The sequence below is a fragment of the Anomaloglossus baeobatrachus genome, chromosome 1, assembly GCF_048569485.1.
Source record: "Anomaloglossus baeobatrachus isolate aAnoBae1 chromosome 1, aAnoBae1.hap1, whole genome shotgun sequence".
Lineage (NCBI taxonomy): Eukaryota > Metazoa > Chordata > Amphibia > Anura > Aromobatidae > Anomaloglossus > Anomaloglossus baeobatrachus.
This window is the reverse complement of record NC_134353.1, coordinates 581,730,063-581,742,600: the sequence shown is the minus strand read 5'-3', so window position 1 is coordinate 581,742,600 and position 12,538 is coordinate 581,730,063. Positions and strand designations below refer to the sequence as shown.

The following is a 12,538-nucleotide window of genomic DNA, read 5'->3' as shown; positions in this document are numbered from 1 at the left end:
AATTATTCCACTGATGTTTTGATATTCTTGCTTGTTTACGGGAGGGATTCCATGTTCACACTTATTAACTGGATGTTAGTATTGTTCCCTTTATATGAAAAATAAATAATTCCTGTAGATACAATATTTTGGAAGAATTTTAACGCTCTATCAATATACCAGAAGGTAAACAAAATAATTTCCCATATTCTAATATTTGATCATAAATAGCTGTACGGAATTACCAACCTACCTATTTGTTGTCTTTGCTTTCTGGTATGATCCGCTCCTCTGGGGCGTAACCAATGTAAATCAATAACTGCTGGTTGTGTAAAATCGAGTGGTTATTAATGTCTAATGCCATGTAGAGACTGAAAATTGAGGGGTAACCGCCATAAACACAAATGCCCCAATTCATCAAAGTGATTATACCAAAATTCCATTAGAAAAGTCGCAATATTTGTGTCCAACTCGGATTTGCACAATACCTTTCTGACTTTTGGCGTTTTCTTGCCAGTTTCTAAGACTGGTGAAGCTGGAACAGTGGTATGATGCCACAGAACGTCTAATTTATGACTAGCTGTGGCATACCCTGAATGGAGTAAAATTTGTGGCGAGACACATGGGGGCGCACGCCACTTTTCTGAAACTCCTTAATTAATCATAAGCATCTGACTCCAAAGCAACCCTTTACCAATGCCTTGTTAAATGAGGGACTAAGTTACCTATGTCACCCATAAAAAGTAAGTTTTATTTGATTTTGTCTTTCAGAAACATTCTCTACGTATATCCACAGAGGTTGAATTTTGCAAATCGACTTTCATCTGCAAGAAATATCACAATCAAAATACAGTTTATGTGTGGAGAAGATGCGAAGAATGCTTTGCCGGTAAATCTTTATAGACACAAGAAACATAATTCACTTTATTCTCTCAATTCACACACATGGCCATTTAATATATCTAGCAGGGAAGTTTATGAATACTCGTCCAGGAAATATGGAGCAGTTGTCCATAATAAATATTAAGGTTGCTACTTTAAAGAGGTTCTTTCAAAGAAAATAGATCAAACTGTGATGTGTTAAAGTCTTGAATGCGTTATTCCTATGTCTTGGCAGTGCAGCAAAATATAGAACGCCCATCCCACTGATGCCTTTCTGGCATGCTGTACACCCATAGTTATGATAGATATGAAAATAATACACACTTATCCTACAAAAATAGTCATGGGCAGGGGCGTAACTACCACGGCCGCAGAGGTCGTCACTGCGACCGGGCTCAGAGGTGCAGGGGGCCCTCCTGCCCCAGCCCCTGATTCAGATATATGTGTGCCTGAGGGCACACATCCAGCTGAAATACATTGCAGCACAAAGACCCATCAGGTCACTGCACTGCGATGTGCCGCCGCTGATTAAGGTCATGAATGTTCATTGCTCCCCACCACACAATCCTGGGCATGGGGAGCAGAGATCACGCTGACAGCTGCCGGTGCTGTAAGTGCTTGTGCATGACAATGACGTCATGCACAGCGCTGCTTACACGCTGGTCAGTTTCAGGGATGCCAGCGTCACTAGAGGACGCCAGGGGAGCACAGGGTAGATGAGTACAATCGTTTATTTATTTATTTATTTTTTACTGTGTGTGGGTCTATATTCCAGGATGATAAAAGCGATATAGCATGATTGGGGCTCTATACCAGTATGGAGGGCTATATACCAAGATAAGGGTTCTATATAGTATGATGGGGGCTATATACCAGGATGAGGGGACTATATATTACAGGATGAGGGGGCTATATACCAAGATGGAGAGGTTACAGTGCCTTGCAAAAGTATTCGGCCCCCTTGAATTTTTCAACCTTTTTACACATTTCAGGCTTCAAACATAAAGATAAAAAATGTTAATGTTATGGTGAAGAATCAACAAGTGGGACACAATTGTGAAGTTGTACGAAATGTATTGCTTATTTCAAACTTTTTTAAAAAATAAATAACTGAAAATTGGGGTGTGCAATATTATTCGTCACCTTTACTTTCAGTGCAGCAAACTCACTCCAGAAGTTCATTGAGGATCTCTGAATCCAATGTTGTCCTAAAGACATACAGATAGGGAACCTAGATTGTGAGCCCCAGTGGGGACAGTGTTGCCAATGTATGTAAAGCGCTGTGGAATTAATAGCGCTATATAAATGAATAAAATTATTATTATTATTATTATTATTAAATGACTGATGATGATAAATATAATCCACCTGTGTGTAATCAAGTCTCTGTATAAATGCACCTGCTCTGTCATATTCCCAGTGTATTGTTTAAAGCGCAGATAGCATCATGAAAAAAAAGGAACACAACAGGCAGGTCCGTTATACTGTTGTGGAGAAGTTTTAAAGCCGGATTTGGTTACAAAAAGATTTCCAAAACTTTAAACATTCTAATGAGCACTGTGCAAGCGGTCATATTGAAATGGAAGGAGTATCATACCACTGTAAATCTACCAAGACCCGGCCGTCCATCCAAACTTTCATTTCAAACAAGAAGACTGATCAGAGATGCAGCCAAGAGGCCTATGATCACTCTGGATGAACTGCAGAGATCTACAGCTGAGGTGGAAGAGTCTGTCCATAGGACAACAATCAGTCGTACACTGCACAAATCTGGCCTTTATGCAAGAGTGGCAAGAAGAAAGCCATTTTTCAAAGATATCCATAAAAAGTGTTGTTTAAAGTTTGCCACAAGCCACCTGGGAGACACACTAAACATGTGGAAGAAGGTGCTCTGGTCAGATAAGACCAAAATCGAACTATTTGGGCACAATGACAAACGATATGGTGTAAAAGCAACACAGCTCATCACCCTGAACACACCATCCCCACTGTCAGACATGGTGGTGGCAGCATCATGGTTTGGGCCTGCTTTTTTTCAGCAGGGACAGGGAAGATGGATAAAATTGATTGGAAGATGGATAGAGCCAAAAACAGGACCATTCTTGAAGAAAACCTGTTGGAGTCTGCAAAAGACCTGAGACTGGGACGGAGATTTGTCTTCCAACAAGACAATGATCCCAAACATAAAGCAAAATCTACAATGTAATGGTTCACAAATAAACGTATCCAGGTGTTAGAATGGCCAAGTAAAAGTCCAGACCTGAATCCAATCAAGAATCTGTGGAAAGAGCTGAAAACTGCTGTTCACAAACACTTTCCATCCAACCTCACTGAGCTCGAGCTGTTTGTAAAGGAAGAATGGGCAAGAATTTCAGTCTCTCGATGTGCAAAACTGATAGAGACATACCCCCAAGAGACTTACAGCTGTAATCGCAGCAAAAGGTGGCGCTACAAAGTATTAACTTAAAGGGGACGAATAATATTGCACGCCCCACTTAGAACTTATTTATTTTTTAAAAAAGTTTAAAATAAGCAATAAAAATTGTTTAACTTTACAATTGTGTCCCACTTGTTGTTGATTCTTCACCATAACATTTAAAATTTTTATCTTTATGTTTGAAGCCTTAAATGTGAGAAAAGGTTGAAAAATTCAAGGGGGCCGAATACTTTTGCAAGCCACTATATATACTAGGATGGGGACATGCTTGGAACATATACCAGGATAGGGCTATATACCAGGATGGGAACATGATGGAGCCATATAAACCAGGATGGGGATATGATGGGAGCATACATACCAGGATAGGGCCATGATGGGAGCATATATACCAGGCTTGGGCCATATATACCAGTCTGGGGCCATATATTACAGGATGGGGCCATATACACTAGGATGGGGCCATATATACCAGGATAGGGCCACATATACCAGGCTATATCAATGATCGGGGTCATACACCAGTATGGGGCCATGATAGGGACCTACTGTATACCAGGTGTGGGCTAGATATACCAGGCTATATCCATGATCGGAGTCATACACCAGGATGAGGCCATGATAGGAACATATTCCATGATGTGGCCATATGTCAGGCTATATCCATGATCAAAGTCATTCACCAGGATGGGGCCATGATAGGGACATATTTCAGGATGGGGCCACATACCAGGATATAGGCATGATGGGGTCATACACCAGGATGGAGCCAGGATAGGGCCATGATGGGGACTTTGAGTAGGGCAGATCAAAGTATTGTAGTGTACCTGCGCGGGACCTCAATGCCGGCTAGTGTAGATGATGTAGAACGCGTCATCCACACTATCTTCAGAAGGAGGGCAAAGATGGCCGAAAGAGAAGGTGTGAATCCGGAGAACAGAGACACCCATGCGACTAGTCTGCTCCGCATCGACCGTTAGGTGAGTATTATAAACATCCGGTGAGAGGTTCCCTTTAATTAATTAATTAATTAATTTGGCTGTACCATTTCCTGACAGTCACCAATCATATGGTGGCTTCTTTCGGAATTGGTTGGAATTGGTATGTTTTAAATTTCCAGCTGTCATATTGTTGCCTTTTTTTTTGTACCAATGGGAAGGGTGTTAAGCATGCCAGAAACGCGTTGGTGGCAAGGGTGTTCTATATTTTCCTGCATTGCCCTTATTGATACTGGAAAGAAAGTGTTTTTTTTATGACACATTCCCATCAGCTGGATCTATATATTTATTTATTTTTTTTATCTTAGGCTATGTGCGCACGTGTGCGTAATTCATGCAATTACGCTGCGCTTTGTAGCGCAACGTAACTGCATGCGTCCTGCGTCCCCTGCACAATCTATGGAGATTGTGCAGGGGCCGTGCGCACGTGGCGTCTTAGAGCGCAGCGCTTCGGCTGCTGCCCGAAGCGTGCGTTCTAAGAAGTGACATGTCACTTCTTCCGTGCGCTTTGCCGGCAGCCCCTGCTCTGTCTATGGGAGGAGCTACAGGCAGAGCGCACGTTCTCTGCCGGCACCATGCGCTTCAGAACGTAGCTTTTCAGCTGCGCTCTGAAGCGCACCTTTTAGGTGCGGTGCAGAGCGCACACGTGCGCACATAGCCTTAATCAAAATTGTTCCAAGATAGTGATGTGGGTCCAAGCCCCAGTGTAACAGGCCAGAGTATACCCACAGTCCAAACCTAATCTTAAAGTGTTGTAGACTAGATTCTTCTTTGGGGTATACATTGGCCTAGGTCAAACTATACCCCTCAGGTCCTATTATACTCCCATAAGTAGCATTGAGTGATATACACAAGAATTACCTAACTTTTCAACACTTTATTGGGGATTCAGCTTTGTCTGGCAAGTTAAGTGAGAAAGCTAAATGACTTCATTAAATCTTTAAACGCTAAACAGACTTTCATTACTATAACAAAAAAAACGTTTGGTGTCATTGAGAGCAGAGAGAAACAGACATAACAAGTTACAATACATAACATTAACTATGTACTGATGGGACAGCGCCATATACTGTCAGTTCAATGTAAGCACTGTACTAATTTACACCACCGAGTAAAGAGTTAATCCATCGGGGTATACTGTGGCCTGGGCCAGACTATACCCGGGTTCCACATCAGATGGGTATATTCTGGCCTGGAGGAGTATAGTTTGGTTTAGGACAGTTAATCCCTGGGGTATACTCTGGCTTGGGCCAAACTATACCCAGGCTTAATCTGGGAAGGGGTTAATTTGGCCTGCTACACTGGGATGCCAGGGTTATTTTCTGTGAGTGGGCCTTTGTGATTTAATTATTTTAAAGAGGTTATCTAGTCTTTATATAAAAAAAATGATGATAAACCATCAATGTTAAATTGGCTATCAACTCTATCAACTGTTTGAAGAGGACCTAGTGCAAGCCTCTCCAATTTTTACAGCAGTATTTTCTTGTCCTGTATTATTTTTTTGGCACCCCACAAGATATTGTAACATTCTTCCATTCACTTCAATTTCTTATACAAAAATCAAAGAATTGCCGGCACTTCCTAAAGTTAAGGTCCAAACTGAACATAAGATATATAAAAAACAGTTGCACTCAAATAATGTGAAGGGAAAAAAACTGAAGGACATGAGTAGTGAACATTGAAATGTGAATATGGATTACTGCCAAGAAACATGAAAAATATTTGTAGAAAAAATGAGTTACTTTGCAAATAAAAATGGCCAAATTTACTTGAGCCCAGTTACTACGCCAAGGTGTAAAGGGGGCTTTACACGCTACGATATCGTTAATGTTTTGTCGTCGGGGTCAAGTTGTTAGTGACGCACATCCGGCGTCATTAACGATATCGCAGCGTGTAATACTTACCAGCGACCTTAGGCGACCTCAAAAATGGTGAAAATCGTTCACCATGGAGAGGTCGTCCCAAACTCAAAAATCGGTAATGGTTGTTTAGCGTTGTGATTCATCGCTCATGCGGCAGCACACATCGCTATGTGTGACACCGCATGAGCGAGGACCGTCTCCTTAACTGCCACCGGTCGCAATGCAGAAGGAAGAGGTGGGCGGGATGTTTACATCACGCTCAGCTCCGCCCCTCCGCTTTCATTGGCCGGCCGCTTAGTGACGTTGCGGTGACGCGAACGTCCCTCCCCCTTGAAGGAGGGATTGTTCAGCAGTCACAGCGACGCCGCCGACCAGGTAAGTATGTGTGACGCTGCGTAGCGATTAATGTTCGCTACGGCAGCGATCACAAACAATCGCATGCGCGACGGGGGCGGGTACTTACACGCTCGCTATCACTAGAAATTGCTAGTGATATCGCTAACGTGTAAAGCCCCCTTTACTCTCAACTGATTCCTAATCAAATTTCTGCCTCTCCTCGTGTCTAAACTGCCCTCTTATATGGGCTAGAGAAGGATTTTTTGAGGCAATTTCTTATACAGTCACTATATATATATGACATTGTCGGGTTTGAACCAGCCTGCATCTGTCCAAGCATCACAGAGGATGCATCACTAACATTAGTTCCACAGCTACTTCAATCCGTTGGTTGGAGAAAGTGCCAGTAGATGGACCTCGAAGTATCTAATATAAACGGTATACTCCAACGATCAGTTTTTAAAACCTGATTAACACTTTCAATTTTCTGAGGATCTTTTGGATAAAAAAGGTGAGAGAATTTGGTTATATTAGATATAACCTAAATATAATAAAGAGAAAATTCATCATAAATACAGTTCACTAGTGTTTCTGCATTCTCCAATAATAACATAGTAGCCCTTCTAACCCTTCTTGTGACTCTTCAGTCATAATATGTTACGACAACCTCTACATATACTCATTTGTTATGAAAAGAAGTTTTTGCAATTTATTACTTTTTACTGCCTAAGGCACCAGGACAAGGACTGACTTGTAATGTGCAGGAGGCTAAGATTAGAGAGATGTGTATGTCTTGCTAGATATAGAAGTAGGATATATAAGATGCCCTATGCTTGTAAGGTAATAATTAGTAAGCATATAGAAAATACAGCAAACGTAGTACACAGAACCAAAAGTCTTTATGGTGGGATAAGTTAAGGGCCATGGATAGAGGCCCCAATTATATCACTGCATTGCAGTCGTTAAACAACCATTGATTAGCTATAGTCATACCCAGCAGTCTTAGCCTGTTTACACAGGGCAACCACACTTTCATGCAAACTGAACGATCATTAACAAGCCTTTTTGCTTGTTGTTTGGGTGGTTGGCAACCTGATTAGACAGGCTGATTATCAGGAAATGACCATTCCTAGGAACAGTGGAGCGCTCGTTCTAGACTATCAGCCAGTGTACCCTAAATCTTGTTTTTTTTTTGGGGGGGGGGGGTTTGTGGCTTTCTCACCTACTTCATCTTGCTGAACTAGGGACTGTCAAAAGAAATATCCATGCTTACCCTTGCTGACAGTCCGGAACCAATGATTCCTATCTGATGAGAATAGGGACCTATGAGTAATCACTCCTTAATGCATATTTTGAGTCGTTAGACCTTTCTAAGGGGTTGTCTCACAAAAAACTCTATTTAACAGGCCTGGCCATCACATTCCTGGCATACAGTTGACATTGCTGTCTGCTAGATATTTTCCTTGCAGGGTAAGGTCTGCTTCATGCCTTGACCTCGATGATATTATTATGGACAGTTAAAAGGGTTTTCCACTACTTTAACATTGATGGCCTATCCTTATGACACCCAGCATCTCTGCTGATCAGCTGTTCACGGTGCTGGCAGCAGGTGGTCAGAAATGCTCAGTTCCAGAGCTGCCTCGTTGTCTGATAGCGGCCGTGGCCACTACTATGTGCCCACGGGAGCTTGCTTCTGCGGATTTTGCCGTGCAAAACCTGCGGATTTATCTGGATTTTCCAGATAAATCCTCAGGTTTCAGCAAGTACAGACACTCCCCATGTTATCCTATGGGACATGGGGAGTGTCTGTGTCCACGCTGCGGAATGTGTGACTGCGGAATATGCTGCGGATGTCCCGCAGCCGCACATAACTGCATGTCAATTATTCCTGCGGATTTACCTGCTGAAATCCCATCTCTTCACTATGGAGATAGAGGCTTAACTGCCTTGGTCCCATACTTACTTAGCAGACACCCGAGTCAGGACGGCAGTGGAGCTAGGAGCATGAAGGAGGAGGGGGGCGGGGCCTGCACGAGCTCCGGTCATGTGACAGCCATAGCTAGTTCAGGCCCGCCCACCTTCTCCTGCACAGTGCAGACGCTAACATACAAGGCCGGAGAGTGGTGGATGGAGGTAAGTATGAACTCCCCAATCACTCAGCACTTGTTCTGCATTGAGGATGCAGTGCCGAAGCCATGGTACTGTATCCTCAATGCAGAATGCCCGCACCATATCCGCAGGACATTCCGCAGCACATCTGCAGCATTGAAACAGACAAAGTTATGCTGTGGATTTTTGGGAGCTCCTGCGGAATGTCCTGCGGATAATACCGCAGGACACTTTCCCCGTAGGCACATAGCCTTAGAAGGCAGGGCAGCTCCGGAACTGAGCATTTCTGGCTGCCTGCTGCCACCACTGACACCAAAAACATCTGATGGTGGGTGGTGGACCCCGGTCAATGAGACATTGCTGACCCATACTAAGAATAAGCCATTAATATTAAAGTACTGGACAACCTCTTGAACCATGAAATACAGTATGCTGTATTTTACACTGCGCTGTTTCTTTAATTTCTATGGGAGTTTGGGAAACCACACTTAAGCCTACTCTACAGGTCCTGTAGTCGTGACCCCCTGCGGCTGCCACACATAGGTACATTTTACCACTGAGCTTGATATATCTATTTAAGAACAATACCTTTAATATTTTGTTTCCTATATTGTTTAATAACGAAGAATGTATCTGTAATAATTACAGTAGTACACATTATTATATTATGACATCTTTTCACCATATAGGTAATTTTTGGGAAGTCCAATGGTCCAGAATTTCTGGATGAGGTGTGCACCGCTGTCACATATCACAACAAGTAAGTGGAAGCTGTCTTGTACTTATATATAACTACACTCTCTGGCTTTTTTTTGCTATAAAAAGGATTTGACAGGTTAAACAATATAAGCAGTAGAATATTTTGCATGTCTCCAAAACACCTGTGAAAACCTAGAAGTCACTTTGTGAAATATAAAAAAAAGCTATGGCTCTGATTCATCATTTGCATTTTTCCAAGTCACTTTTCTTTTTTGCCTTATTGCATTCATTGCCATTTTTTGCCAAATTCTTTTAAATGGCTGTAGATGTAGCAGAGCTCAGAATGCGAAGTTGTGTATAACTCCACCCACACCCTTGATTAGCACCTTCCTGTGTACACAGCACATTGCCAGCAAACTACCAATCAGTGGTGGGGGGACGGATTATACATATTAGTTGGTCTGGCCTACCAGGGAGACATAGTCATTTAATGATAATCTCCAGCTGAGAAAACACTGATTGTATTGAAACTACAGCACACAGCCTAATAAGTGACACATGCCTGGAATCAGGCTTTCCTACCCTGTATTATGCTGTTTTTAGATTAGATAACAAAAACCTGCTGACAGATTCCCTGTAATTTCACTTTAGAAAGTTATGTTTTCATATGTTACCACCATGGAAAGTATACTGTATGTGTGTACCTAGACCTGTATTAGTGAACATGTCAATACATCCAGAGCAGATGTCAATAGTGGGATTTCTGATAGTTTTTTACAGATAAGATCTTTTCATTCGCATGACACTAACCATACCTAATATTTACTATTATTGTACTGTGTGGCATCTCAATTACGGTATATAACAAGAATTGTGTGAACAAATGATGCATTCACAGGATACTAGGAAATATTTATCTATCGAACAGTCAGCATAGCTATGGAACATTCTGTGTAATTGAGGCGTGCCGAAGAAATAGGGAGACGTTCAGGAAGACAGTTATAGTATTAGGGAAATCCAGTATAGACAGATAACTTTTGGAATAGAGACAGCTTCATTACAATAAAGAATGGCAAAAATGAGAATTCAGGAAATGGAAGAATCCCTACTTTCAAGGGTAAAGACGCTGCACTTTACAGTACCAACAATGTAAATGAGATTTCTGAAATCTTTTCCTTGTAAATTTGAATCATCAAAGCATTTTTCCAAATCTGCAGCATGTCAATTCTTTAACATTTATCACACATTGAAATGAAAAGGGAAAAAACACAAGCAAAAAAGCATCAAAGACATAAGTAAAAATGAGTCATAAACGCGTGTATTGTGCACTGTGGGGTTTTGTTCTTGCCAGAAAAATGTACTGTAAATGCTCAACGTGTGCACATACCTTAATATGGCGTGTAACGGAGCACTGTTTCTAAGACCCCTGTCCTCACAACCCCCAAACAGATCTTGTTTTCAGATTTCCTGACAACCTGTAGCAATTTCTCACGCTTCAAAACAAGATCTGTTGGGGGACGGAAAGCTGCGTACCTTTGTGTAAAATCAGAGACCTTGAGGTCCCACTGCATGCTCTGAACACATTATTGAGGATCCACATGATAAGGATGAAAGTACAGTTGTGTGCACATGGCCAAAAAGGTTGTCTCATGTCCATCTACTTTATTCTCGCTCTCATACATTTTATCACTGTTTAACATACGTTCTTCAATAATGCCAGAAGGGTCCCACAATGAGGAGAAGCTTGGTAAGGCCACATTCACATGCTCCTGATTCCACTATGTTGTAAGGGCCAGGAGGACGGGTAGGCCCAGGAGGTGGATCCACTGGACTGAGCACCCCACCGAGGGCAGGGGGTACCTGGTAGCTGGAGCACTACGGGTAGCAGGACAGTCCGTTCAGAGGACCGGAGTGAAGAAGTCCCTGGGACCACAGAGTCTCTGAAGGTAGTCCAGGGGGCGAGGCTCAGGTTCGGAGGCCGGGATGATGTCAGGCAGAATCCGGAACCAGCTGAGCGAGGGGGTCGGTCACCACACGGATCCAGGGATCGGAGACGGGAGGGACAGAAGAGATGGCGGACAGTCACCCTCTGGATTTCTGGAACCGTCAGGACCGGTTGGCGAGGCAGGAGCGGCTCTACGAGACAAATAAGTCAGTAGTGGACAAGGCACAGGGGGACCTGACTCCTAGCTTACGCAACACGAAGAACAGGCCCCGCCCACTTGGAAAATAAACCCCTTTATACCCTGTACCTGTGTGTTCAATAGTGTGCAGTCCCCCCCATTTTTTATAACCAGCTAAAATAAAGCAGACAGCTGAGAGCTGATATTATCAGGCTGGGAAATTCCATGGTTATTGGGCCGTTCCCAGCCTAAAAATACCAGCCCTCAGCCACCTCTGAAGTGGCACATCACATTAGATGCACCAATTCTAGTACTTTGTCTTGTCTCTTCCCGATTGCCTGGTGCTTTGGCAAACTGGGTAATGGTTTATGGTTTGATGTCTGTGTAATGGCAGCTGGCTTCAAGCCCTGGTGTTAGTAATGGAGGGGCACCCCCATTACTAACCCAATAATAAAAAAAGAAACACACAGAGAAAACAAGTACTTTATTAAATACTCCCCAACTATTTTCCTCCCCTTGCTTATCACGTTATAAAAGGTACGCCGTAGTATAGGGAATCCTGTAAAAAAAAAAAAAAAACAGGAACAGAAAACACAGAAAAGTAAAACAAGACACTTTCACTTGTTCACATCTTTATCCACCCCACCCTCCCCCCAAGAAAAAAAAATTCCCAGCATGACTTACGTACGGTAGTCAAGAGCAAAGAGCAAAGGATCATTGTTCTGATACTCCATAGACTGGTAATCTTACTGCTCATCAAACATTACGGGTCACACTGCGCTATGCAAGACCTGCCGATGATGAATAGCGGTGACATTGGTAACGGTACCGCTCATCATACATTCTGGGTCACGCTGCACTATGCAAGGCCTGCCGATGATGAAAACATTGGCAACATCAGTATAAAAATGGAACATGCTCCACGTGCATTTTTGTATGTTCACGTATGAAGCAGACTTAAATAGGAGTTTATAAAAGGCCCTTTTTTGCAGCATTTTCTTATCTTCTTTACATTTCGTACAGCGTCCCAACCTTTTTGCAATTGGGGTTATACTTAAGTCTATACTCTTTGATTATACGTGTAGGTTTTTTGTTTCCTTTGCAATCTCTTCT

At 42.6% G+C, this 12,538-nt stretch overlaps 1 protein-coding gene across 3 annotated transcripts in view; it reads left to right on the top strand.

The window, feature by feature from the left end:
- Positions 1-12,538, top strand: part of DOCK8 (dedicator of cytokinesis 8) — a 360,169-nt gene that overhangs the window by 205,815 nt on the left and 141,816 nt on the right. For all 3 annotated transcript variants that reach the window (XM_075317756.1, XM_075317746.1, XM_075317764.1), the window contains 2 exons: positions 751-868; positions 9,293-9,363. In XM_075317756.1, the coding sequence (XP_075173871.1) occupies positions 751-868; positions 9,293-9,363 (189 nt within the window). The remainder of the gene's footprint in view (positions 1-750; positions 869-9,292; positions 9,364-12,538) is intronic.